This window comes from Epinephelus fuscoguttatus, linkage group LG9, assembly GCF_011397635.1.
Source record: "Epinephelus fuscoguttatus linkage group LG9, E.fuscoguttatus.final_Chr_v1".
Lineage (NCBI taxonomy): Eukaryota > Metazoa > Chordata > Actinopteri > Perciformes > Serranidae > Epinephelus > Epinephelus fuscoguttatus.
The window spans coordinates 12,805,403-12,831,895 of NC_064760.1; the positions used below are offsets into that span (position 1 = coordinate 12,805,403).

The 26,493-nt window shown below is 42.3% G+C and overlaps 1 protein-coding gene across 2 annotated transcripts in view; it reads right to left on the reverse strand.

Moving 5' to 3' along the window:
* Window positions 1-88: 88 nt before the first annotated feature.
* klhl3 (kelch-like family member 3) overlaps window positions 89-26,493 on the reverse strand; it is a 30,369-nt gene continuing 3,964 nt past the window's right edge. Inside the window, exons 4-15 of one of the 2 annotated variants that reach the window (XM_049585852.1) lie at window positions 26,318-26,439; window positions 18,671-18,833; window positions 18,300-18,409; window positions 15,184-15,300; window positions 12,169-12,318; window positions 11,723-11,840; window positions 11,317-11,514; window positions 10,047-10,148; window positions 6,988-7,116; window positions 6,412-6,552; window positions 5,041-5,184; window positions 89-4,924 (exon numbers count right to left, since the gene is read on the reverse strand). In XM_049585852.1, coding sequence (XP_049441809.1) covers window positions 4,896-4,924; window positions 5,041-5,184; window positions 6,412-6,552; window positions 6,988-7,116; window positions 10,047-10,148; window positions 11,317-11,514; window positions 11,723-11,840; window positions 12,169-12,318; window positions 15,184-15,300; window positions 18,300-18,409; window positions 18,671-18,833; window positions 26,318-26,439 — 1,523 coding nt within the window. In that variant the 3' untranslated portion in view covers window positions 89-4,895. Of the gene's footprint in view, window positions 4,925-5,040; window positions 5,185-6,411; window positions 6,553-6,987; window positions 7,135-10,046; window positions 10,149-11,316; window positions 11,515-11,722; window positions 11,841-12,168; window positions 12,319-15,183; window positions 15,301-18,299; window positions 18,410-18,670; window positions 18,834-26,317; window positions 26,440-26,493 lie in introns of both variants that reach the window. The other variant, XM_049585851.1, reaches the window with a different exon arrangement.

The following is a 26,493-nucleotide window of genomic DNA, read 5'->3' on the forward strand; positions in this document are numbered from 1 at the left end:
TCTACAATAAAGCACTTATGATTACCATGACTGAAATATAACTTTATTGTCAGTTTACACTCAAATTCATTTTACATTGCAGCTTGTTTCTTGCTGTCGGCTGTGGCGTTTTCTCTCGGTACTGTACCAATTTCAAACATGACTGTTCATATTAGTTACAGAAAGACAGGGTCCAGGTAGAAAAATACCAAAGTTACCCTTTAACAGCCCGTTAAATCTCTTAGAAAAACATTAAAAATGTATTTTTAAACCTATAATGTGACATAGGAAATATGAATTATTACATTTAAGAACATGGGCGCAGTCATTACAAGACCAGCTATAAAATAAACACAGTTTTAGTGTTAACTAAAACATAAAACATTAGTGGTTTTAAGAAACTGTCTTGAGCGCTGCTGAGTAAAGTGTGATGAATTTTCAGCTTCTTAGTGAAGAAGGAAGTATTTTCTTATGACTTTCTTACCAAATACTGAGCATCACCTGAAGGTATTCATAATTATATTTCACAATAATAAAATTCAATATTACTTATATTATAGGGTATGTTTGGGTGTACGGGTAAGAGTAAGAGACCTAGAAATGAAGTTTTCCCACTGTCCTTAAAATATATATTTTATTGTATTTTGTGCTGTCGTTAGCTTGACACATCAGCTGTACTTTTACTTCAGCTCAGGTGTTATTGTATGTAACCAAACTCTATTGTTAATGGACATTTTCCATCAAAGCAACATCTTCTTCACTTGAATTATAATCTGCAGACTCTTCAAAGTAAACCATCGCCTGCTCACTCCACACTGACTGAACAATGTCCATCAGCTCCAATGTGCTCTAAAGGGAAACTCCCTGTGTTCATGTTCAACACAAAGGAAACTTTCGAGTGACAAAAAATGCATCATTTTACAATTTCAGACAAAAGAAGCACAGAAGTCAGTTTTGATTTTTTTCTTCTTTTTTGCAAAGTAAGCCTGCTTAGTATCTGTTGTTAATTCAAATCATTTCAAGTTTGAAGGTTTACAGATCACCTGTAAGTTCAGTGCACAAGCTTCAACTATTAATGTATAAAAGTTCAACCGTCACAAACCGCACCGTCTCTCAAACACACAACAGTTAATGAACTCACAATATCAGCTGTTTAGTTCACAACATCCACAGTTTATATTAAAAAATATAACATCTGCACTTAGTAAGAACATTATTCATCTGAAAACTTCCACACCATACTCCTCGACCCAAAAATAATCTACTCTGAGGTCCATTTAGTAGCTGCTCTGGAGCTTTCAACTGAGTCTTTGCCGACTGAGGTTAGATTTAAAGTCAACCTGGAAGAGAAATCCTACGAAGGTGCTCTGGATCACTGAGCCTGAGCCTGAGCATCTATCTTCTAATGAAGGTCGTGTGATGGTGAAAAGCTCCAGAACAGCCACTAAATGGACTCTGAAGTGAAATTGTTTTGTCAACTTGTGTTTCTTTCTGTCAAGAATGAACTATGAACTTCAGCCATACTGGTGTTTGTTTGCATGTTTATCCAGTCTATATCAGATTGCATATAGTCATGACTTCCTGTTGATTATAGTCTACAGTAAAACAGTGCTTTTAGACTGAAAATGTATTTTTCCTGCAGCCCAGGCAGCTGCTGACTTCCATTTGATCAACTGATTCAGACTTGAATAGTGAAGTATGAGTGCTTTTTATTTTAGGGAGCAGGGGTGCAGTAAAGAAACTATATATATAGAAAAATGTTTTCACTCTGGTGGCTTCAGGTGCTGACAGAAAGCTTTAACGTGCTCGGCTATGCTTGAAATCACTCTACTTATTTCAGCTCAGTCATGAGAGGAAAATGTTGGTATACTATGTTTCTGCAAATGATGGATACGTTACATTTGTATGTTTCATACGTATCATATCTACGTGTATAAGCTGACTCTTTCTTTGGGAGATGGAGGGGATGGAGGACGGTGTGACACCTAGACAGAGATGGAGATGTGTCAGGGGTTAGAGTTAAGAGGTCAGGGTTAGCAAGATGGCAAGACGTGAGAGGTGGGACATGTGCCAAGCTGCAGACCTCTGTTCCAGACCAACAAAAGTGGTTGTCTTTTGTGAATCGTTGCTATGTTTCAAGCTTTTTATTTGCTACCATACGTGGGTGTTTTCTGGTGACCAGTCGCTGTGTTTCCACCTGGGATAGAACCTCAAAAAGCGTTTCGTTTTTTGGTACCTGAGCCATTGCTGCATTTTCTGGGACAGGATAGTGCAACAAAACTGGGGATTTTAAGCCAGAACATGATCTTTTACTAAGCATTACGAAGTGTTTTTGTGCCTAAAAATATCCACACCTTCAACACAGCGTTGTTGTCACATAAAGAAATGTAAAGTTTCGACATTATCTGCTACAAAATAACGTACAATTGTAACATATCTGTGATTTGCATAAACATACGATACCAACATTTATTCTGGCGTTTGGATTGTTTTTTTGTACGATCCACCATTTTGTTTAAGTGTCAGATTCTCAGAGTGGAATTAATGCTCCATTTAGTGCCTCAAAAATTGCCACAAGAGAACAAAAAAGTAGTGTTTATGGTGTGATAAATAAATACCACATTTCACCTTTGATACAGGGCATCATCATCATCATCATCATCATGAATGACGATGATTCTTAATTCTGATTCTTTATTCGAATGTGTTATTAGTTTAATTAACTTTCAAGTGTCTCTAATGTGGGAAATGGTGAATGAATGGATGCTGCAGTGCTTGACTTTAAATTTTGCCTCCAAATTTGTAAAATAAAGGTTGCTAATCTCACTCCATGCTTAACTTTCGTTTTTAGATTTTTCCTAAATTGCGATTACATGCACATCCCACCTGCAGACACATGAACGCACCAAACAATCAGTACTGTTCATCTGCATTACTGCACAGTAACTGTCAATAATTCGTAGTGGGATCTGGAGAACGTGTCTGGGCACACAGTAAGGAGCTTTTTAGTAAATAATGTTTCAAGATAAAAACCTGTCTTCATCATGAAACATGCCAAAATGTTAGAACTACAATTGTGAGTGTGTAAACTTCAAATTCACAGTGATCAGCAGAAGCATGTCGAGTGAATTTCAAGACATTTTAAACTGTGATCATAAGAGCTGGAGGTGGATGACATGAAAAACACATTCATCAGTCTAAATGAGGCGGGGCTAATGTCGTAAACATGACCTGTAAATCTGACTTAACATACAAAAACAACAGTATGGTCTTTTTTTGAGTATTTTACTTTCTGTCAGAGGGCTTTGAGACGACAGTTGACCCCGTCCATGATTCCCGGAAGATTGCAGGCAGAAATGAAAAGTCCAGCTGAGAACTTGGTTCATGAAGCAGCTCCTATAAATCTCTTCTCTTTCAAAAGCTATGGCACCGGCTAAATAACTACATCTAAAACACACCCACTGTCATCGTCTGGATGAGTGTGAGTGGAACACAGAGTGTTAACACAACGAGGCAGAGAAAATTAAATGAGAACCTCACTTTGATGTGAATAAATGCTGTGATCAAATATCCCAAAACAATAAATAGAAAATCTTAAACCTGCATCTTTTACATTAGAATTTTACAATTGGGTTTCTACAGTGCATTTTGACACGCTCCCTTAGACAACAGGCAGTTATGATTCGTCATTTCAGTTTGTTACTAAGAGATAAAAACACCATGTGACTCCAGCATTATTCTGATCAGCGTAACTGGCACTTTTTTTTTTTTTTTTTTTTTTTTTTTTTTTACAATTTCTGATGAAATTATTGGCCTTAAAGTGGTGAGTTCAAATGCTCCTATGAGACAGACAGACAGCAGGTCAGTCATCCAGTTGGTCAGTCAGAGAGACGGGCAGACGTCCGGCCCCGCTGCATCGGTGAGTCAGACAGACAGCCTGCCGCTCTGTATCAGTCAGTGCAAGCGATCAGTGCATCAGTAGTGTGTCGACAACAGACTCAAGTCCTGCTGCGTCCAATCAGATCAACTGGTCTAAAGCCACAGCAAGTGGTTCTCCACCTCTTTAAAAACAATCTGAAAAATATTAAATATGATTTGCATATAAGATGTTTTCTACATTCTTCGAATTGTCTCGCAGCTCTGTAGATCCAGGCATCCACGTTCAGAGCAAACGCACTCTGGCAGCTGGCAGCTTTTTGCTAACCACTCAACAGTTGGCGCAGGAATCCAACGACTTCGGTCTCAAAAATAGTTGCCGTAAGCTGATTTGTATTCAAGGAACTCTGGCAAATGTTTCATGATTTAAAAAAAATCTCCCACAGCATGCCCAGGTTTCCAGGAAATTGGATAATGCTCCTGCAACAGCCAATCACAAGCCAATATTGCAAAGTCCTCATAACTGCAGCAACACTGTTAACACTGACGTCGGCCAGAAAACAGCAAGCCAGTAATTTAAAGTATTCAGTTTTCCAGGTTTGATTTAGTCCATCACATGAACGCTGCCATGACCCACTGAGCATCTAAATGTTGCTGCGTTTGGCTCATCAAAGTCCCTCCGACATCAGTGTCTGAGTCTTACGTCAGCTGATACAGCCTCTCTTTATGTGCTTGGCATTTGTAAAACTCACCAAGACAAAGTTCTCAGAAGCCTCAGACTCTCCTGTGGCTACTGTTTCGTATCCAGTGCAACAGTGTCCTTTAAAAGTCAGGATCTCAGTGACAGAAATGGGCAAAGCAACAAAATCAGTTTGTGGTTTAGCGCCAAAAAAGGTCCTCCTCCTCCTCCTCCTCTTCCTCCTTGATTAAGTCAGCTGAGGATTGAGGGCGTCCCATCCATTTGGACTGATTCAGACGTCAGTGTGAGTCTCTGTGGAACTGGCTGATGACACCGAGCTGATGCTGTGGGAGGCCTCTGGTCATAACGGCTTGTCAATCACTGCGACTCCTGTAGGAGTGAGAAGAGTGAGTGAGAGGAAGCTACATGAACAGGTAAGATGTATGATATTCTCTCTGTGATGTAGAAATGTTGCCTGTTGTGTGTGGTGTGATGATCGAACTAACCTGCGTAGCTGCGTCCGTTGCTCATGTTTGTGGGGATGAGGCTCCACTTGTCTGTGGCCGGGTTGTAAAACTCTACAGAGGAGAGGTTACAGGAGCCGTCGTCTCCTCCGATCACGTACAGCAGCCCGTTGATGGCACAGACGCCTTGAGGAGAGAGATGCACACGTTAAACAAATTCTCATACACTTTTCTGCCCATTTAACATCTTCCTACTTCGACTCATTATTTTGATAATTCAGGATTGAGTGTAAAATAAATGTACGCTGGTAGATACCTGGACTTAAAAATCTCTATTATACATGTTGCAGGGTTGCACAGAGTGTGAAACAAAGTGCAAATGTGCATAGAGTGCAAAAAGAGCAAACGTTTTAGTCCATGTTGGAATTTTCCTCTGTGCAAAACGAGGCATGCGTACTAGTTCACCTCATACATAGGTCACTCTTACTGGTGGACTGACCAGGTGCACCGTTAGCTATGCACATTTGTGCATTTATTTCACTGTCCATGCAGCCCTGCAACATGTAAAAAATTCAAAATATTGTTACTAGCGTTTAATCATTTAATGATTTTGGCCCAAAGTACATCTCTGACTGGCTTTCACACTATGAACCCTCTCAGGTCTTCAGAGAACAGCCTGCTCAGTGTTCCTATGATTACAACAAAACAGGGTGAAGCTGCATTCATATATAATGTTATACATACCTGGAATAAACTTTCAGAGGATCTTGATGTTCCCCAGTGCTGGCTACTTAAAAAAAAGAGCCTCAAGAATTTTATATTCACCTCTACTTTTAATCCCTGCTAATAAGTGAACTCTGTCTCTTACTGTGTTTTTGTATAATTTATTGTTTGTATTCATTTCATGCATTTAAAACTTCTCAGTCGTTTTGTTTTCTATATTCAGTTTTTCTGTCTTTTTTAATGTAAAGCACTTTAAATTGCCTCTGTGTATGATGTGCTATATTATTAAACATGCCTTGCCTTAAAGTCAATTGTCAGTGCAGCCGATCAAGTCTAGAGTTTGGTATTTTTTAAATTTGAGCTGTCGCTCTAGACACCAAGGTCAGCTGCTATTTACATACTTGTGCCCTCAACGTAAACTTAAAAATATATCTGCTTTAATCAATGAGCTTTTGTATCCTAAATAATTGTTGCTGACTGGATAATTGCCAGTGATCATATAAATAACTGTTGGAAAAGTCTTGAATCCACGGGTTAAAAATTCAAGCAGTAACTGACATCTGAGTTAGATTAACAGCGGTGGCCACCATGCATCATTTGACGTCTCTTAAACGGACAGCATTGACAGTAACTAACAATGTGCAACATCTGGTTGAAGGTTGCCATATGTGTCTGTGATTGTTATCTGACCTGCGTTTCGTCGGCACATGTTCATGTCAGAAACCAGTCGCCACGTGTTGCTCTGTGGGTCGTACACCTCGACGCTCTTCCTCACGAGAGGACCGTCATGTCCTCCTGCTGCGTACAGCAGACCGTTCAACACACCCACCCCTGGAAAGAAACATTAAAAAAACAATGCCAGAATTTAGATTTTAATATGTGAGTCAAAACACTGGATAAATATATTGTTATGATTACTATTATTAGTTTTTACAAGCAGGATGGTGTAACTTTTCTTCATGTTGTCAGGGTGAGCACTGTGATAAATGTTAATAGTTGTGTTCTTTCTAGGAATATTTCTTATACAGCTGCAGACCACCAGGTGGTGCAGTTGCTCCATTAAACATACACTGAAGCTGGTACAGTTGAACAAATGTAACAGAAAAGTAATATTAAAAAACTGTATTTAATTAAAAGTGACTTACCTCCAGTATGTGATCACGTGAATACCTCTTTTGGAAAACCATAGTCAGAGCAAAGCTGTATTGTTTTACTGCTCCCTTTGTGTATCATGTATGTAGAGTAGAATATAGTGTGTGTGTGTACCTGCTCCACTGCGGCGTGTGCTCATGTCAGCTACGTAGCACCACTGATCGCTGACAGGGTCGTACTCTTCCACTGTACTGAGACACTGACGAGATGCTCCATCGTATCCTCCCACTGCATAGAGCTTACCTACAGATGCACACACACCTTAAAGGGACAGTTCAGCCCAAAATCAAAAATAATATTTTTTTCCTCTTACCTGTCGGGCTACTTATCAGTCTAGATTGTCTTGGTGTGAGTTCCTGAGTGCTGGAGATATCGGCTGTAGAGATTTCTGCCATCTTTTAAACATAATATAACTAGATGGCACTCTGCTTGTGGTGCTCAAAATGCCAAAAAAATAAATAAATAAAATAAAATACATTTGAAAATTCACCAGTAACGTCTCTAAACTCAGTATACACTGTGCAATTTGGGCTGTCCCACATGAAAGATGACCAACGTGAATGAAATGTGGCAGTATCTTTGATTGTGGCACTTAAATGGTGGTCCTATGTTGCACAATAAGAGAGGGTAAAGGATAGCCGTTGTTTGGGTCTTGTGATCAAAGACAGCCTGGGATAAAATTCAGAAATTTAGGATGAACAACCTGGCCCCAGATAAGCAGATGAAAATGGATGGATGGGTAGATGGCATTTCACTGTGACTGCTGTTATGACGTACGTCTACTAACCAACCAATAGAAATGCAGCATGAAATGACACACTGATCAGCACGACACTGCTAAATGCTAGTAGATGGCGATGCTGATAAATACACTTCGAGCTCTCGTTGCAAAATTGGCATGCCAAGTTGGCTTCTCTTCCCCAGCCACAACCTCGTCCATATTCTCCTCCTCCTCTTCCTCAGATTTCAACACACATAAATGCCACTATAGCAAGGGCTTGATTCATGTTTCATTTTTCTCTTATCACTACAGCAGTGTAGATGGTTGACACACGCTGATGATGTTTTGTGCATGCGATTTAGTAGCCATTGTCATCGTACAGTCTGCATACATCAAACTGCATACATCAAACTTGCTGTCTTCACTCAAGTTTATTAGATCCATGCTGCAAAGTGTAGCTTACACTACATTTAGAAGATGCAGAAAAATTGGTCCACGCTTTTGTTACCTCAAGGCTGGATTATTGTAACTCTCTATTATCAGGTAGCTCTAGTAAGTCCTTAAAAACTCTCCAGCTAATTCAGAATGCAGCAGCACGTGTACTAACAGGAACTAATAAACGCGATCATATCTCTCCTGTTTTAGCTTCTCTGCACTGGCTCCCTGTAAAATCCAGAATTGAATTTAAAATCCTACTGTTAACTTATAAAGCTCTAAATGGTCAAGCTCCATCATATCTTAGAGAGCTCATAGTGCCATATTATCCCACCAGAACACTGCGCTCTGAGAACGCAGGGTTACTCGTGGTCCCTAAAGTCTCCAAAAGTAGATCAGGAGCCAGAGCCTTCAGCTATCAGGCTCCTCTCCTGTGGAATCATCTTCCTGTTACGGTCCGGGAGGCAGACACCGTCTCCACATTTAAGACTAGACTTAAGACTTTCCTCTTTGATAAAGCTTATAGTTAGGCCGGCTCAGGCTTGTCCTGTACCAGCCCTTAGTTAGGCTGACTTAGGCCTAGTCTGCCGGAGGACCCCTCTATAATACACCGGGCCCCTTCTCTCCTTCTCTCTCTCTCTCTCGTATCCTATTACTGCATCTTGCTAACTCGGCCATTCTGGATGTCACTAACTCGGCTTCTTCTCCGGAGCCTTTGTGCTCCACTGTCTCTCAGATTAACTCATATCACAGCGGTGCCTGGACAGCGTGACGTGTGTGGTTGTGCTGCTGCCGTGGTCCTGCCAGATGCCTCCTGCTGCTGCTGCTGCCATCATTAGTCATTAGTCATACTTCTTCTGTTATTATACACATATGATTATTGTCACACATGTATACTGCCAGGTATTAATACATACTTTCAACATATTGTACCGCAGTAACCAGAACTATAACTATAATATTATTACTTCCATTAATGTTGTTGTAAGATACTGTCATTACCTGCATATCTCTCTCTCTCTCTCTCTCTCTCTCTCTCTCTCTCTCTCTCTCCCTGTGTCATATGGATTACTGTTAATTTATCATGTTGATCTGTTCTGTACGACATCTATTGCACGTCTGTCCGTCCTGGAAGAGAGATCCCTCCTCAGTTGCTCTTCCTGAGGTTTCTACCGTTTTTTTTCCCCCGTTAAAGGGGTTTTTTTGGGGAGTTTTTCCTTATCCGCTGTGAGGGTCTTAAGGACAGAGGGATGTCGTATGCTGTAAAGCCCTGTGAGGCAAATTGTGATTTGTGATATTGGGCTTTATAAATAAAATTGATTGATTGATTGATTGATTACTAAAATCGGAAACCTCTGTCGGAGGCTTTACAGATATCATGACCTAGTAATCAAGTCAATCCACAGACCTTGTTGTGAGCAGTTTCATGTAGGTACTATTTTCTTTCTACCACACTACATCCACCAACTGTATCACCACGCATAAGGAAGCATGCATATACTGCTAGCTCACCTAACACCATTGAGGTAACATTACAGCTCAACTGAGAAGGACGCCATTAATGTTTACATCTCGCCCTGTCATGAGCCTCTCATTCATGAGTAGATGCACAAATCCTTCTGTGATATGTTTGGAGGGTGTCGTTCAGTAGAAAGAAAATAATTCCTACATAAAACTGCTCACAACAAAGTCTGTAGATTATGTTGAGTCACCAGGTCATGATTCCTGGAAAGAGACAATGATATTAAGTTTTTCAAATGTGGTTTTGTCTCTTTGAGCACCACAAGGTGAGTGCCATCTAGCCTGACAATATTCAAGAGAAGGCAGATATCTCCAACACTCTGCAACTCACACCAGAACAATCTAGACTGATACATAACACTATAGGTAGGACGAAAAATATGTGTTTTTGATTTTGGGGTGAACTGTCCCTTTAAAATATGTGACATTTAAATTTTGTCTTTTCATTCAAACCACACATGATGTAATCTGGATCTCACACACACGTCTGACTTACCATCGACCACCCCTACACCCACACTGCTGCGCCTGGTGTTCATGGAGGCGACATATATCCACTCGTTGGTTTTATAATTGTGGGCTTCTACTGTGGACAAACCTGAGGGAGAGAAGAAAACAGGAAGGCAAACAGATTAAATTAAATAACATTAACAGGTTAGACTGCGTGTGTGTTTATCCGTCTGTAGGTGTAAACATTTTGCATCCAGCTGGTAGACGTGCTAAGAAAAGAGAAGAAAATGGCTCCCATGTCTCCTGTGTTTACTGTTAACACTGCGGCTGTGCTACTGCAAGCAATTATATTCTGCTCAACAGAGAATGATGCAGAGCCAGCTGGGAAAAATAGGTTTGAAACAACTGGACAGGGAAACTAAATCAGCATTTAACTCTCTCACAACCAAGACCAGAGCAAGCTCCAACCTCACACATTAACTTATTTTATCCAGACATTTCTTAACTGCAGTGATGCGGGCACTGCGCCGGATCATCGTGGTAAAGAGAGAGCTGAGCTGGAAAGCGAAGCTTTCGATTCAGTCCATCTACATCCTAACCCTCACGTATGGTCATGAGCTCTGGGTAGTGACCGAAAGAATAAGATCACGGATACAAGTGGCCGAAATGAGGTTTCTCCGTGGGGTGGCTGGGCTCAGCCTTAGAGACAGAGTAAGGAGCTCGGACATCCAGAGGGAGCTCGAAGTAGAGCTGCTGCTCCTTCATGTCAATAGGGGTCAGTTGAGGTGGTTCGGGCATCTGATCAGGATGCCTCCTGGGTGCCTCCCGTTTGAGGTGTTCTGGGCACATCCCACTGGTAGGAGTTCCCGGCGCAGACCCAGAACACGCTGGAGGGATTACGCATCTCATCTGACCTGGGAACACCTTGAGGTCCCCCAGGAGGAGCTGGAAAGCGTTGCTGGGGAGAGGGTCGTCTGGGGTGCTTTGCTTGGCCTGCTGCCCGACAACCCAGCCCCCGATAAGAGAATGAAAATGGATGGATGGATGGATGGATGGAAGTATCTCAGCTGCCTAAATAATTCACCTCATCACTCAAGGCCTCAAAATCAGCAATTACTGCAGGACTACAAATAGTAGATTGTAAAACTACAAGTTCCACGTTTCAGAGTCTTTAGTTTTCCCGGTTTCAGTCTCACACAAAATGGCAAATATATACGGGATCAAAAGGAAGGAAATCCAGGCACAAATAACTACTTTAGTTGTAATTGCACAGCCCTTAAGTGTGTGATCAAGTGTGTGTGTGTGTTTTTGTGTACCTATGCTGCCGTTGAAGCCCCCGACAGCGTACAGTAAATCCCCCAACACAGCAGCTCCCAGAGTGCTGCGTCTCTCCTGCATGCTCGCCACTGCACTCCACTGGTCTCTCACTCCGTCGTACACGTCCACCGTTCGTTCCCGCAGTGAACTGTTGAACCCCCCGACTGCGTACACACGACCTCCCATGGACACCACACCTGGTCACACAGACAGAAGGAAATGGGACAAGGTTATAACATGAAGATGTAAGGACAACTTACATTATAGAGCATAGGACAAGTTCTTAGATTAGTTTAAAACCTTTCAGACAGTTTCAACTTATTTCAGTCTAATTTTATCTACTTTTACATTTGTCAAAGTTGTTTTGACATGGGTCACACACAGTCCTACAAACCAAAGACCGACCTGCCCGGCAGCGTCTTGAAGGCAGGTCGGCTACCTGGTACCATCGATCTTCCTGGAAGTCGTAACACTCCACACTGCGGATCGCCTTCGGAGCTTGACCGCCCACCACAATCATCACCTGCACATGCACACAGTCACCATCAGTTATTTGAAATACAGTAGTGTGTGTGATCTCAAATGCTATATAGTAGGTAACTGGACTTGCTTGAGCTTCTTGAAGACGTGTCACCTCTCAGCCAAGAGGCTTCTTCAGTTCTGATCTGATCAGCCTCTTGGATGAGAGGTGAAACGTCTTCAAGACACCATGACGTGGATGACTGACAATCTTCACCAATAGTGTGTGTTTACAAAAGAAAACACGTGGTTTCTACATGGTAAATACACATCTTGTATTAGGGTTAGTTACATGTTCCTGTTGAGCTGTGTGTGTAACAGTGTTTGTGTACCTTTGGGATGCTGATAGGAGTTCGTGGTCGTGTCCTGTCTGTCTTGATGAGGTGCCGCTGGTCAGCTGGCAGCAGGTGATACTTCATTGCTTCTATGAGGAAATCTTTGCAGGTGTTGTTGTTCTTTATCAAAGCCTCTTCCTCAACGATCTGAAACAGGGATCACACCTGAGGTAAATTTCACCTTCATTTAACAAACAAATTAACGACACAGGACTCTGCATTTAAATGTTCTTGAGTAACCAGGTTACAGCAGGTCAGTGATCTGATTTCCCCCCAGTCCTCAACCTTACCTGGGAACCACTGTGACTTATTCTCACTGCAGAGGTGAGAGAGGACATGACTTCCTGCCTTTTTTGTTGCTTGTTAGCAGTCTGTGTCTGTGCAGGAGCAGACTGATGAGCTCTTCCTCACAGCAGCGCGAATGTGTCTGAATTTAAAGTGGACCTATAATGCTCATTTCCAGGTTCAAACCTGTTCTAGTAGAAACCCAAAATGCAGGCAATGTACCATCACTGCAGCCAAGGAATGACTGTGACAGAGAATAGCTTTCCCTCGTTAAAAATCACCAATTAAAGCTTCAGATTTATTTTTAGGTTAAGATTTTAAGAAGGTGTCCTTGAAAAAAGATGAGTTGCACAAAACATCCTAGTCTTTAAGGTTTCCTTAAATGTTTACTTAAAGGGCCAGTGTGTAAAATGGGATGAAAACCGTTGAAAACAGTCACATCAGTGGTCAAATTCTAGATTGCAGGGCTCACTCCCTCAACCCTCCCGTCGGGTAAATGACGGCAGCCTCGTAGGGACAAAAAGCCTTGAGCAGACATGAGTTTTTCAGGAGTAGGTCTATCTAGTGACGAGGTGAATGTTTATTTAGAAATCTAAACCATGTTACGATATTGTAATGAATCCCTCACGAGCAGGAGACCAGAGGAGCGTTCAGGAAAAAGGCCAGTTTATTTGAGCACTCCAAAAACTCCAGTAACACTCCAGGGTGTAAAAGACTCCGTCCCAAACTCTGAGTCTTCTAGCGTAACAGACACACTTCATACACACATACTCGTTTACGATACATAGCGTATCCCCTCTCTGCTCCGCCAATCTCCAGCCCGCACACTGACTGACAGCGTAGCCTGTAAACAGAGCTCAGCTGTTTATTTAGCCTAGCAATATCTCCGGACTATAGTAGCTGCAAAGGACGACTTTGAACGCGATTTTGAAGAGTTTCTTGTAGTGGACACAGACCCAGAGCCATACCTGTTTGAGCCAGAGCGTACAGATGACGAACTCCATGTGTTTGATGCTGAGCGGGCAAGAAGAGAGGCTGAATGCACAGAATGGGATTCGGTGCTACTGCTACCATCGCTGGGGAGATATATCATCAGGAGGAAAAGCGCCGCAGAGAGTGCATCACAAGGAGTGAAGTTGCGTCTTCTTTTCCTCGCAGATGACGGTTCGGGTTCATTCTCTCCTGTTGCGTGGTAAGTGTGGTCCATTCGCAAACTTTATAACTAAAAAAACCTTTCACTACTCTCTATCGACGAACTACTAACACTCTCTGCTGTTTCCTCCTCCTCCTTCCTTCCTCCTGCTGTCTTCATTGGTTTATTTATACACGCGAAACGCGTTCTCTGGCTGGCTGGATTGTCCGCTCGGTCTGCCATACATACATGGTGGCGCAAGATGGCGACCTCTCTAAAGCAAGGCCCTTGCTATACATATATATATATATAAAAGCATAATTATAAGGCTACGAAAACCAAACAAATTTTATTTTATGGCGATTATACACTTATATAAACATATTAATGGGTAGAATATTCAGATTCAGATTCAGATTTGACAGTAAACCATGCCAAATATTACACACTGGCCCTTTAAGGATTTAAGTTTTTTGTCCTGATCTTGACCTTATACTTAAGGAATTGCTTAAAGTTTGTTAAACCGCTGCACAAAGAACCTTAGTAACCAAAGTAACGACAAAAACATTAAGTACCTCTGACTCCATCTTAACTGCAACATGGTCAAGTTTATGGAGATAAATTAGAAAGATTAAAGCATCGTGAGAAGAGTGTTTGACGACCAGGAGAACACGCTTAATGATGAGCAACTTATTTTGCACTTTAAATTTCACCACAAGTCAGTTTATGATTGTGACCGTCTAAAGTTGGATCACTCAACTTTCCAAAGCAGCGCTCTTCCAGCCCCTTTACAATTCATTTCTGAGGTTTTATGCAACAGGATCTTTCCAGTCAGTTATTAGCAAGGTATTTCATGTAAGCCTTAAGAGTCATAATTAAGGAGCAAACTTAACGTGCTTTGTGCAACTGGCCCCTGAGTTTTAGTCTGACTATAGTTGTTACTTTCCCTATTTGCAAACTCTTATCATGCACATGCATATTTGTAAAATGATGTTTAGAAACCACAAACCGTTTCCTGTTCATTGGTTTCTACAGTCCCCTACCCCAGTGACTAGAGCTTACTGAAGAAAGCCGACTTGACACCTATTTACTTGGTTTGGTAACACATTGAGTAATGTACAGTATGTACAAAAACAAAGAGTGAATCATGCCATACCAGATCTACCAAACTCAAACAGAAAAATTAGCTACACTCAGTTTGAGTTTTGGTTCAGTCACTGCAGTTCTTGACCTTGTATTTCTTCTTAACATTCTTTTCGCGACTGACGTTCACATCTGGATGCAGCAGGTAGAGAACTGAACTTGGAGTTAGATGGATTTGTTTTCACTCCCAAGAGGGTTCTTAAAAACTCTGGACTAGCAGAAAATCTTCAGGCCTTCACTTACTGTGGTTTTACTGGATATCATATGTTCTGGATGACTGAGAATCTTGACTGACACACACACAAGTGTTACTTACAGCCTACACAACATTTAGGGGCCAATCGTTCTGTATGACTGTAAACATGTACAACAATGCAGAGAGCATAGAAGGATGACAAAGAAAAAACAGTGAAGAATGTAGAGGAAGTGGAGCAGAGCAGAATTTCTTTTACCTGTACCAGGTAATCCCTGGACAGGAGTGGAAGTCTGACATGCTCCATCAGTTTGGGCATGTACTCCAGACGAGCTGGCTTATCATTCTTGATCCAAGATATCATCGCCTCAAACACCTACAAAAGAGAGAGAGATGGAGCAGAGTCAGACAGCAGCATGAACAGGTTAGGCAGAAACATTGATTATATGCATACAGGGTCAAATGTTAAAACAGATTTAGATTTCTTCTACAACGTCATTTTTAATTTTTCCTATTTTAACTTAATAATAAAATGACCTGTCAGAGTCAGTAATGTGTGAAAAATGTTGGAGATACTGATTGTGTCATTGGAAAGGTTTGAAAACAGAGGTTTTCAGACGCTGTTCAATGAAGTGACACACCCGACAATTTAGATGATTTAACTCACTGATGGTGTGAAGTGTCCACCCTGTAGATACTGAGTTCTTTCATAGTTAAATACTGATATCGACTGCTCACAGTTGCTCCCAGCAGGACGTCAGTATAACAGAGGTGGCAGACCTTTGTTCTGCTCAGTTCCAACTAAAATCTACAGCTTCATATTCATTGATTTACACACATTGATACTTGATCGTCTCCTGTTGGCCTGTGGAGCAGCTCCACTAGAGGCAAACGAGGGACTGAGTGCCCATCCTGTGGTGCACAAAGGGACAACAACGACGGTAGTTGAGGGACAGAGGGTCGTTAATTGACCACTCCCAAGACTTTGTTCTCTTCCATGGTTCAAACTAGTTGACCGAACTTACTCGATTAACGTACTGTGTGAACTACTTTTACTTGAGATGAACACAGGCCACAAACATAAACACACGTGTAACATAATATAATGCAGACTGCATTATTTTTTATCAGTGTGTGTGTGTTGTACAAAATACAGTTAGTATTTCTTCTTCGACTACACCACAGCCTGCTGAGCATACATAACACCATACAGACTGTAACTTGGAGCACCTGAGTGGGAAAGACTCATTCACTTCAATCTCTGTAATTATGAGTCAGAGATATCAGGGCATCGTCAACTATATTGTGTGTCTACAATCTAGTGGCAAAACAGCTGCAATGCCACCATCTCTGGCAATTACAATGAAATAAAAGGTAATATAAACATGAAAGGAATACTTAACGCCCAACACTGATGATTTCATTATCAGTTTCTCACCCCCATGGTATATTGAATTTGTGAAGTAAAATTTGTTTTTTTTCTTGCATGCCTTTCAGGAGCTAAGAATCCAAAAATGGAGAAAATTCTTGATGATTTTTAGTCAGAGGCATCAGTGTTTAACAACAGCAAAACTATATAAAAAAGAAATACATTTTCAAACTCTCACAAACTCGTGCAGTATAATTCAAGTCTAATTTAATCAGTTGTATCAGTTTACCTCTGAACAGGGAAGCTGCTGGTGTACCGTTGCCTCAATGTGTAGTTAGAGTTGTTTGTGTTATTTTGTGGCTTTGGTGAATCTTAACTAACCCTTGAAGGGGCCATACACATGCCGCGTTTTGTGCCCTCAAATTCATTGTTCTCAATGAAGACAGCCAGAAGGACCACTCAAATGCCAGAGCGACACCATCAGGGCGTGCACACAATCCCAAGTGCCTATTTTCAGAGTTCAACTTTTGTAAGGCAACAGCACATACCACATGTCATGTAACAAGGAACAACCAATCATAGCCAACAGATATTTTTCCTTTCTTTTTAAATATCTGTCTGTGATAAATATGAAAAGTTGATCATGTCAGTGCAGGGCTACCCAGAGCTTTACATCTGTCCCACAGACGATAGGTCTACACATTTATAAACAGCACCTGGAAGAAGACCAGCTCTGCACTCGGGATCTCAGGTAAATAGGCTATGATATGGTGCTTCTTAAGGTTGCTTAGCAACCCCTGATGCAACCTAGTGCCATGCTCTTGAAAACGGGCTCAAAAAAGGCACACAAGTAGTGCCCAGCGTCCGACCTCATGGTTTCCTGTCAGTTAAAACACGTGACATGAGTACGGCCCCTGAAACACCAAATTCATTAAGTAACCAAACTAAACGATTGAGGCAGTAGTAGACCAGCATCTCCCGTGTTTAGCGAGGTAAAATTACTGTTTTGGTCTGTGGAGTGTGGCTTTGAAGAGAGCATAGATATGTTTCACTTTTAGTTCAGGTCCCCTTCGGAAACAGCTGTCTGTCTGGGAAGTACTGAGCTTACGACTGAATAAATGAGACTTAGAATTATACCGCACGAGTTGTGTGAGAGTGTGTAAATACAAGTTTTCCTGCTGTTAAACGCTTTCGCCTATGACTTCAATTCATCAAGAATTTTCTGACTTTTTGGATTCTTTGTGTACCATGAAAGCATGTGAGAAAAACAAAGTTTCCTTCAATGCAACATGGAGTAAGTAACTGAAATACAAATGGTCATCTGAGGGTGAAGTGTTCCTTTAATACAGTCACTTTAGCTAATTAGATAAGGACCTATAAACTGTTTGATGTTGCATGGTTTCAGCATCCACTATATGTATGTAATGCAATGAAAATAAAAATTAGGGTCCTTTTTTTTTTAACATCTTAACAGTCTCAAAATGTGTCACAGAATTGTGTCAACCAAAGCAAAAAATGTCTGTCCCACTCCTGTTAAAAAGTAAAGTAAAAGCAAATGAACTTAGTGTCTACACTTTTCTATCGATCCAGCTGGAATAAATGCAGCAGATGGTGACTGACTGTGGCGTCCAGTTTGACAGTGAACAGTATGACAGTGTCCCTCTGTGTCTCAGTCACGGTGACTGCTGCTGCTGACAGCAGGATGACACACAGATGCTCCTTCAAACCCGTCTTGTTGACTGGCTAACAGTGACAGAATGGAATACGTCTGCTGCCAAGCTGAGCTCATGAGACGTATGATGAGGACGCATGTCTTTAAATACAACTACAGATCCTTCTCAGCTCCCTCTGTAAGTATAATTTCTTGATCTGGTTATATTTATCTCTGTTGTTTTGTGTCCCTTATGTAACATATTTCTCACATATCTGTTCACCCACATGGAGAGAGGCAAACTTTTGTTTGTTTAAAGGGCTGAATTTTGTGTGTGTGCATCATGCTGTCTGACCTTCTCCTCCGTGGAAACAGTGAGTTTGTCGCTGGCGATGAGGCTGCACACCTGCTGCAGAGAAAGGCTCAGAAACTCCTCTCCCTGCACCACCTCACAGAAATGCTGCTCTGAGAGACACAAACATGCAGGGTTACACACAACGCAAACTAATCAGTCAAAGCTCAAACATGTTTAAAGATGTCTAAGGTGTTATTTTCAACATCTAAAACTCACTTACAACATGACGTAGCATTTTTACAAGGAGGCATTTTAATGGCTGGAGAAAGTGTTTCATAAAGTCCCACCACAGAACACACCACACATACAGAAACACACACACAGTGACAAATATGACTCAAGATCTGTGGTGTGAACATCGAGAAGCTTACCGGCGTATGCGTGGGCCTGGTTGAGAAGCTGCGTGCATGTGTGCAGGTCAGCGAAGGCTCTGATGCCCAGACAGTTGGAAGGGTGAAGTTGAGACTGCAGGAACTCGCAACAAACCTGACGAACATCCATCAGCTGGAGGAGGCTGGCTGCTGGCAGCAGAACCTGCAGTGAGAACACACATATAAAGTCAGTTTAAAACTTTACTGGAAGGAAGTGACGGGTCATCTTACTGAGTCGAACACGCCAAAAGTGTTCTAAAATAACGTGAGAGAGCACAATTATTAATAACCCACAGCCAAAGATTTAAGAACTAGCGGTGCACGATAATAACGGTGTGTGATCAGTATAGGCGGACGTTAGCTTTGTTTTGCACAATTAATAATTACATACATTGAAAAGTATTGTATTTCATGTCTCCATCTGCTGGTGGGCCATCAGCCGTCAGTAAGCTGCTGGTTTACCCAAATATCTATGCTTCATGCAAACAAGTTATTACTTCAACAATGTAGACACTGGGCAGCTAGGCAGAGCACAGGATTGGAAGCTGCTGGCACACTTGGGCCAGAAGCTCTGCTTTCCAGCTGAGATCACGTCCACCAACCTGCAACCAGACCTTGTGCTATGGTCAGCCTTGCTCAGGTACGTGTACATTATCGAGCTGACAGCACCCTGGGAGAGTGCAGTGGAGGAGGCCTACGAGCGCAAGAAGCTGAGGTACGCTGAGCTTGCAGCCGATGCACAACAACAAGGCTGGACAGTGAAGGTACGACCAGTGGAAGTCGGCTGCAAAGGGTTTGTAGCCACCTCAACATCCAGGCTACTCCAGGAGATGGGTGTGCGAGGGAAGGCCCACCGGCAGGCGGTCAAGGACCTCTCCAGAGCTGCTGAAAAGAGGAGTCAGTGGCTTTGGATAAAGAGGAAGGACTCCACCTGGGCCCTCAAATGAGTAGATGGCATCTGGGGGGTGAACCTGGAACGCTGGAATTCACTGCTGAACCCTCTGGAGGTGTCGTGGGCCAATTAGCGAAACACCAAGGAAGGAGGGCGCCCACTTGATAACCCAGAGGATGCCACCTCTCACTTGACCATCCCACAGAGTCTCTAGCAGTGTCTCAAGTGTGCAATAAGGGATATTAACATCTAGTCCCACACAACAGATGCACCTGGTCAGTCAGTTAGTTTTTTCATTAACTAACCAGCAACTCAACCAACGTGCCAAGCTGTTACCATTCAGTCCGGCAAGCCTCGCATTACCACAGAGATATATGACTTTAGTAATTTGTCCATAAATCAAGCAGACACTTCTAAATGAATCCAATTATGGATCATCTGCACAAGGAAAATACTGAGTTTGCAACTTCAACAAAGCCCTGATTTAGCTTTGATCTGTGCAGTGTATACTGGCTGAACAACAACTTTTCATGCAGACTTAATCATTAAAACACCTAAATCACCCTCAACTGCAACATGTCAATAGTGTTATTGAGCTAATAGCGTTTCTTTAAGTGCACTCTTTGGCCACAGCTCTCCAGCCTCACCATGACATCTCCATGCAAGCTCCTCCAACTGGTCTTTACACTATTAAATGGATGCTGGTGGTGTGTTTGCTGCAGAACAAAAACCCTGAGAACACATCACATTTGAATTGCATGTGCCAGCAAGAGTGAAGCAAAAATAATCATCTTGACAATGTGATGTGAGATCAAATATTGTGTGAGATATGCTCAGCCATAATCCAGCTCTGTCGTCATTGGAGATTTTTTTATTCTGAACTGTGTGATGCTTTGTTTAGTAGGGCGAAAATAGATATTGATTTTGTGAGTATGAAGGATTCACAAAGACTGAGACGGCTGTTCACATCTGAAGCACACAAATTAGCTGGTTAACTCGAGAAAAGACAGAAAGATCTTTATCATGATAATCTATGAATGTTTGCTGGTTTCTCATGTGAACAGTTAATGTGAGATGTTTTGGGTTTTGATTTTGTTGTTTCTCTTCTTTTCCTTTATCACATTACAAGACCGGAAAATAATAACTAAAAACAGTAATAACAGTGTCTTGTAATCCAATGTGGGATGGGCCAAAACAGGCACGACACTGATCCTTGAGTTTGAGGGTTTCTCAGCTACAAAAACACTGGACAGCACTAGTACTCATAGACAGGATTTTAGAAGTATAGAAAGTCACAGCTATCATTTAATCGCAGCGATCATGAGGGAAATAACAGAAAGTAAAGTACAGCATTCACTTTACAAAGTAACAGACCAGGAATGGATGTCTGCTTGGCTTTTCACGCTGCAATGCACGCTCTGAGCTAAGTGTTAACCCTGGGCTAATTTGTCCCCTTTTCACACACATTGTTAACACGGGGTTAACCTCAGCCCACAGCTACATGATTCACACTGCACTTCCACTAACCCTGGGTTAACTGTCAGCTGTCTATTCATGTTAACATGTTAAAATCTTGTTTACTGAGCTCTCTTTCACACTAACAACTTTTACCCTTGGGTCAAGTCCATTTTCAGATATAACCCTGCTCTGGAGCAGGTTCAGCAAGGCCCAGGGCTAAAGCTGGGGTCAGCTCACTTGGAATTTGTCAGGAATGAGCCAGTGTGAATGCTTTTTTATCCCTGGGCTAACAGCTGCTTTAACCTGGGGCTGAGAGCGGTGTTAAAGCCTGTGTGTGTGTGTATCTGCAGCACCTCACTGGAGGACATCAGAAGAGCACATCCTGAAAGTCTGTTAGTCGGCAAAGCAGGCAGTCAGTGTACTGTTAAAGGCATGATGCTACCAGACAAAGACGTCCTTTGCTACATCCTGACACGTAAACTTAACTAGGTCAGTGACACAGTCTCTGCTGACACACTCACTCATCCTCTGAGTGTGTATTGTCACTGTCTCCTCTGCTGTCTGTGCACAGCTGCCCTGAAGCCTTATGTCTCCTAAAAGGGAGCATCAGGCCCACTAAACCTCTGCTTACAGCAGCTGTGACACACACACACACACACACACACACACACACACACACACACAGAGGACTGAGGCAGCACAAACACATTCATTGTACAGTGAAAACACACTTAGAAGAAACGAAGAGTAAAAACAGTCTTTCACTGAAAACGAGCCACTAGTCAAAACACACACTCACGAATGAGCCAATCAGGCAGGCACGCTGCTAACAGTGGGAGGATTTCCTGCTTCTCTCCATGCACACTTCCTGTGCTAATAATCAGAGGAAGTATCCTGCCTGCAGCTTGATCCTGCTGCATTTATTCGAGCCTGCGTCAGAGCCATGCAGCTACCCCGAGTTAATACCACTGACACAAACAAGGCCTCAAATCCAGTGCTTTCACAGCAACACAGCTCACAACCATTACCAGCTCCAACATCTCTTGTGATTAACACCTGCTCCTCACGCAGGGTTATTTCAGCCGGTCTGAAATTTAACAGAAAAACCAAAACTGTTAAAGAGATCAGGCCTCTGCGTCCACATGAAATGAAATACATTGTTCCTGTTGTTATCCTGTGTCCCTGAGTTTACTGATTATTTATCTTGTTATATGCCAAATACATGCTAAAAAAATCCCTATCAGAGTGTTTGTACATGTTCTTTTTCTGTAAAACCAGGTAAAAAGGTTTCAAATGTTTGATGACTCATCGTGCATTCAGGAGCGTTTACAAAAGTTCATCCAGTCAAATGAGACTCAGGGCAACAAGCTGCCCACACCGGTCATATAAAACCACACTTCACCATTTGTGGGATGCAGCAGCTAACAGATTTAAATAGAGAGAGATGTGTGTTTGGATATCAGTGGGCTAACACTTTGTTTTCATTTCCAAAATCATGTGGCAGAGGTGTAATTAATTCATCTATCCTTCTCTCTTGATCTAACGATGAGGAACGTGTGTGTGGAGTCACCAGTCTGCTGTAGCTCCATATCGCGGCAAACTCTAAGCCCACCCTCTTTTTAGTGGTCCAATAAAACGCAAAGGATTTGATCTAAATCCTTCTTGTAACTGTACACCGCTCAAATATTCCGTTTCACTGAAAAATATGTCACAGTAAAGAAGCTATAGACGCTTTAACTTAAGTTTTAAGGTGGATTTTAAAGGGAACAATTTCCCTTATGATGAGACAAAACTCAGACGACTTTAAAATCGATCCGCCAAAACATTAAAACCACTGGAGGGTGAAGTGAACAACATCGATCATCTTGCAATAGTGCAATGTTTTGCTGGGAAACCTTGGGTCCTGGCATTCATGTGGATGCTACTTAACGTGCTCCACCCATCCGAACACAGTTGCAGACAAAATAAACCCCCTCATGGCAGCATCACTTATCAATGGCAGTGTCTGCCCTGCAGGAAAATGCACCATGCCACATCACAAGAACTGCTCAAGCATGACCCAAGGAAAGGGACAAAGAGCTCAAGGCGTCGATCTGACCTCCAAATACCCCAGATCCCAACCTGACCCTCAAACATGTGCTGGTACCCCAGAGGTACCCCCGATCCACAGTGGGTGCTCCTTGGACTGGACTTGGCTCTGACCTGTTAAGGCATGGACACGGGACCTCTGGAGGGTGTCCCTTGGTGTCTGGCACCAGGGTGTTAGCTTCAGATCTTTTGAGTCCTGTGGGTTGTGAGGTGGGGTACCAGCATGTCCCACAGATAGTGGTCCAGATTGGGATCTGGGGAATTTGCAGGCCAGGTCGATGCCTTGAGCACTTTGTCACATTCCTCGCACCATTCCTGAGCAGGTCAGAAAGCAGCCAGTGTCTTGTGATGGTTTCCTTACCAGTGGATATCAAAACACTGACTAAGTATTCATTTAAATGTCCAGGTTGAAAGTCAGCTTTTCCCAAAATAAAAGTATAAAATAGAGAAGGTATTTTTATGTTAAAATGCCTTCCAGTATTTTGTGCATCTCAGAACTGTCTTAGTACAGGGCACTCTCAAAAGACATGCCAGTGATTTGCATCCTGGCTCCCACACACTCTCCAGCACTTGGGAGCTTCTCCTGTAGCGTGTGCTTTCTGCTTTTGGGTAATGAAGAATCTAATTTGACATTTCCAACCAAAGTCTCTCCATGTATATGAATTAATTTGAAAGCTGCAATAGCTGTATCATTCCTCCCTTGAAATCTCAAAATGACCCTGATGTAGAAGTCTGTTTTGAAAGCAAAAGTAAAGGAGAGGCTCATTCAGAAACTAGATTTTAATCTTATCTTGGTTGTATTCTTTTGTCTTATCCACTTTCATAACTACTAAACATTAGGTTAGAAACAGCTACAATCACTGTATTCACTGCACACAGGAAACCTCTCTGAAATTCTTCAAGTTAACAATTGTTGGCAGTTTCACTCTTATGAAACCTGGAGGGGTTGTTAGTGTTAAACACCAGCCTGTTATGTTGTTACTATGACTTTTCCTCTGTACCCAAGACAGCTGCTATAAGACAAGTTTCCTTCTCAAAAACAAGAAAACTTTACAACTGTGTGACTTAAGTTCTGAGCCCAGGGGTGTCATTTCAAAACACTGCATACACACAAAAAGAGGCCTGAAAGAGGCGTACGCCAAACTTGACGGCAGAGTGTACACACCTGTAGGGAAACTCTGACCCATGTGTATGAATATTTTGGAGACAGGAAACTGGCGACGCAGATGGTGAGGTGGTGGATTGAAGCCAGATTGTAGAAATTAAATGTGAGCGCAATCATTATACCTCCACACATTTAATTTCGCCTCACATGCCTCGTTACTTACGGATCCACGTTATCATTAACATTCAGTCCAGATGTTTTATTTGTGCTACTGAGCCATAAATTTTCCATAAGCACATTTTAACTGTAAAAATGATGAGCCAACTCGAATCTCACACTGAATTACACTCATTATTTCGTCAGCACTGTCTCACCATCACATTCACACCCCTGGAGCGCAGGAGAGGTCCAGACTGCTGCTGACACTCAGCTGTGGAGCACGTCACAGCTGCTGACGTGCACATCAAGGCCCACTAGCTCACCTGGTAGAGCAGGTGCCCCATATACAAAGGCTGTGTCCTTGCTGCAGCGTCCATTGGTTTGAATCAAACCCGTACTGCATGTCTTTCCCCTGTTCTCTCTCCTCTTTTCACACTATAGCTGTCCTATCAAATAAAGGCAAAAGGCCACAAAAATATCTTTAAAAAATATATATACCCTCCGATACTGTAAATATATATCACCAAGTTTTCATATAGTTTTGGGGCGGAAAATCGCTGCAGTGAACATGGCTTTTTTGTGCACGGAGCACACTGGAGACACCGCCGTGGCTGCCACACACTTTTCATTCTCCAGTCCACTTACGTACATCTTCACACTCTTATTAAACTCCATATCTTAATTTCTGAGTCCTAATCATCACACAGGCCAAGATCGCCGCAACAAACTTAAATAAATAAATGAAGAAATTGTGTTCGCCTGTCAAACTTTCATCCTTAAATTATATCCCAGCGTGACGGATACAACCGATTGTCTGGATTATTTTGGCACAGTATGAAACAATGCATCTAAATGAAGCTCAGCGTAAGTTCAATCAGGAAGACTTTCTTTGTGCTCATCCATTCACAATTCTCTCCGTCCCACTCCCACTGCTTCCTTTAATCAACTGACTATCGTACTCTTCTAGTTATCCAATCAAACTTCGCCACGATCTCTATCAGCCAATCAGTATGCTACTGCAAAATTTTAAATCTACTCTCTCCTCTGCTGCTGTCAGCTTTCATTTTAGGCAGAATTGTCGCACCTCCAGCCATCGTATCCAGAGTTCAGGAGGATCTCAATGAAGGCTCATTCCTCTACTCATCCAGATCATCAGCACTTCTCCATCTTCTTCTCATTTCATCTTCACCACCTCTACCACCACCACCAGCTAGACCTCAATGGGCTTCCCTATTCGACTATGGATTCATTACCCTCCTTAAAGCATACCATATCTACAGGGTCTTTTACTACAAAAAAAAACCCGACTCTCCTGATTGAAATGCTGGAAAATGCTGGACCCGTCAAGTCTGAATGATCAGCAGGCTCATTTCTGTGCACCAGTGTTCCTGAGGTGCTTTGCAGTGACCATTTAAGGTTGAATGTGGGCGTGTAGAGGGCGGGAGGCTGATGAGGCTGATCCACGTGCAGACATGTTGATTTGGGATTTATAAAACAAAACTGTGTATTGGCAGGTGTACGCAGAATACTTTTTGCTGCACACCATTTTCTGCTTTTGTCCGCACATACACTTTTAGTATGAGTCCTACACGCTGTTTCATTAATGAGAACCCAGATTTTTTTGGCTGGGAGCTGCAGCACTACTTCATTTAATTATCCAAATTGCAAAATGGTGAACTAAATGCTTGTTCCCTGGTAGGAACAGCTGAAGCCTCCAACAGAGGAGAGGAAAAGCTGAGAGGGATACAACTCACAAAAAGCCTACACAATGAGAATTGTGTCAACGTCCCGCTAATTCTGTTACTGCTGCTGATATATGGCATCAGTGTTGGAAACAAGGTCGAAGTCGCCGTGACACAAGAAAAAAGAACTGTATAAAGACAGGGAAATGCTTTTTCACTCACTCCCTTCCTTGTCATCAATTCACTCTAACACACACACTCACCTGGACGTTGTCCTCCGTGACCTCTATCTCAGCCGTGTAGATGTAGTCCACCAGCTTCCTCAGAGTCTGTCCGTCCACCTCTCTGATCTCCACCTGATGGGCTTTGCTCTCACTCATATCACCTACAAAAACACACAGTTAGACACACGCCAGCCCACACACACATCAGACATAAC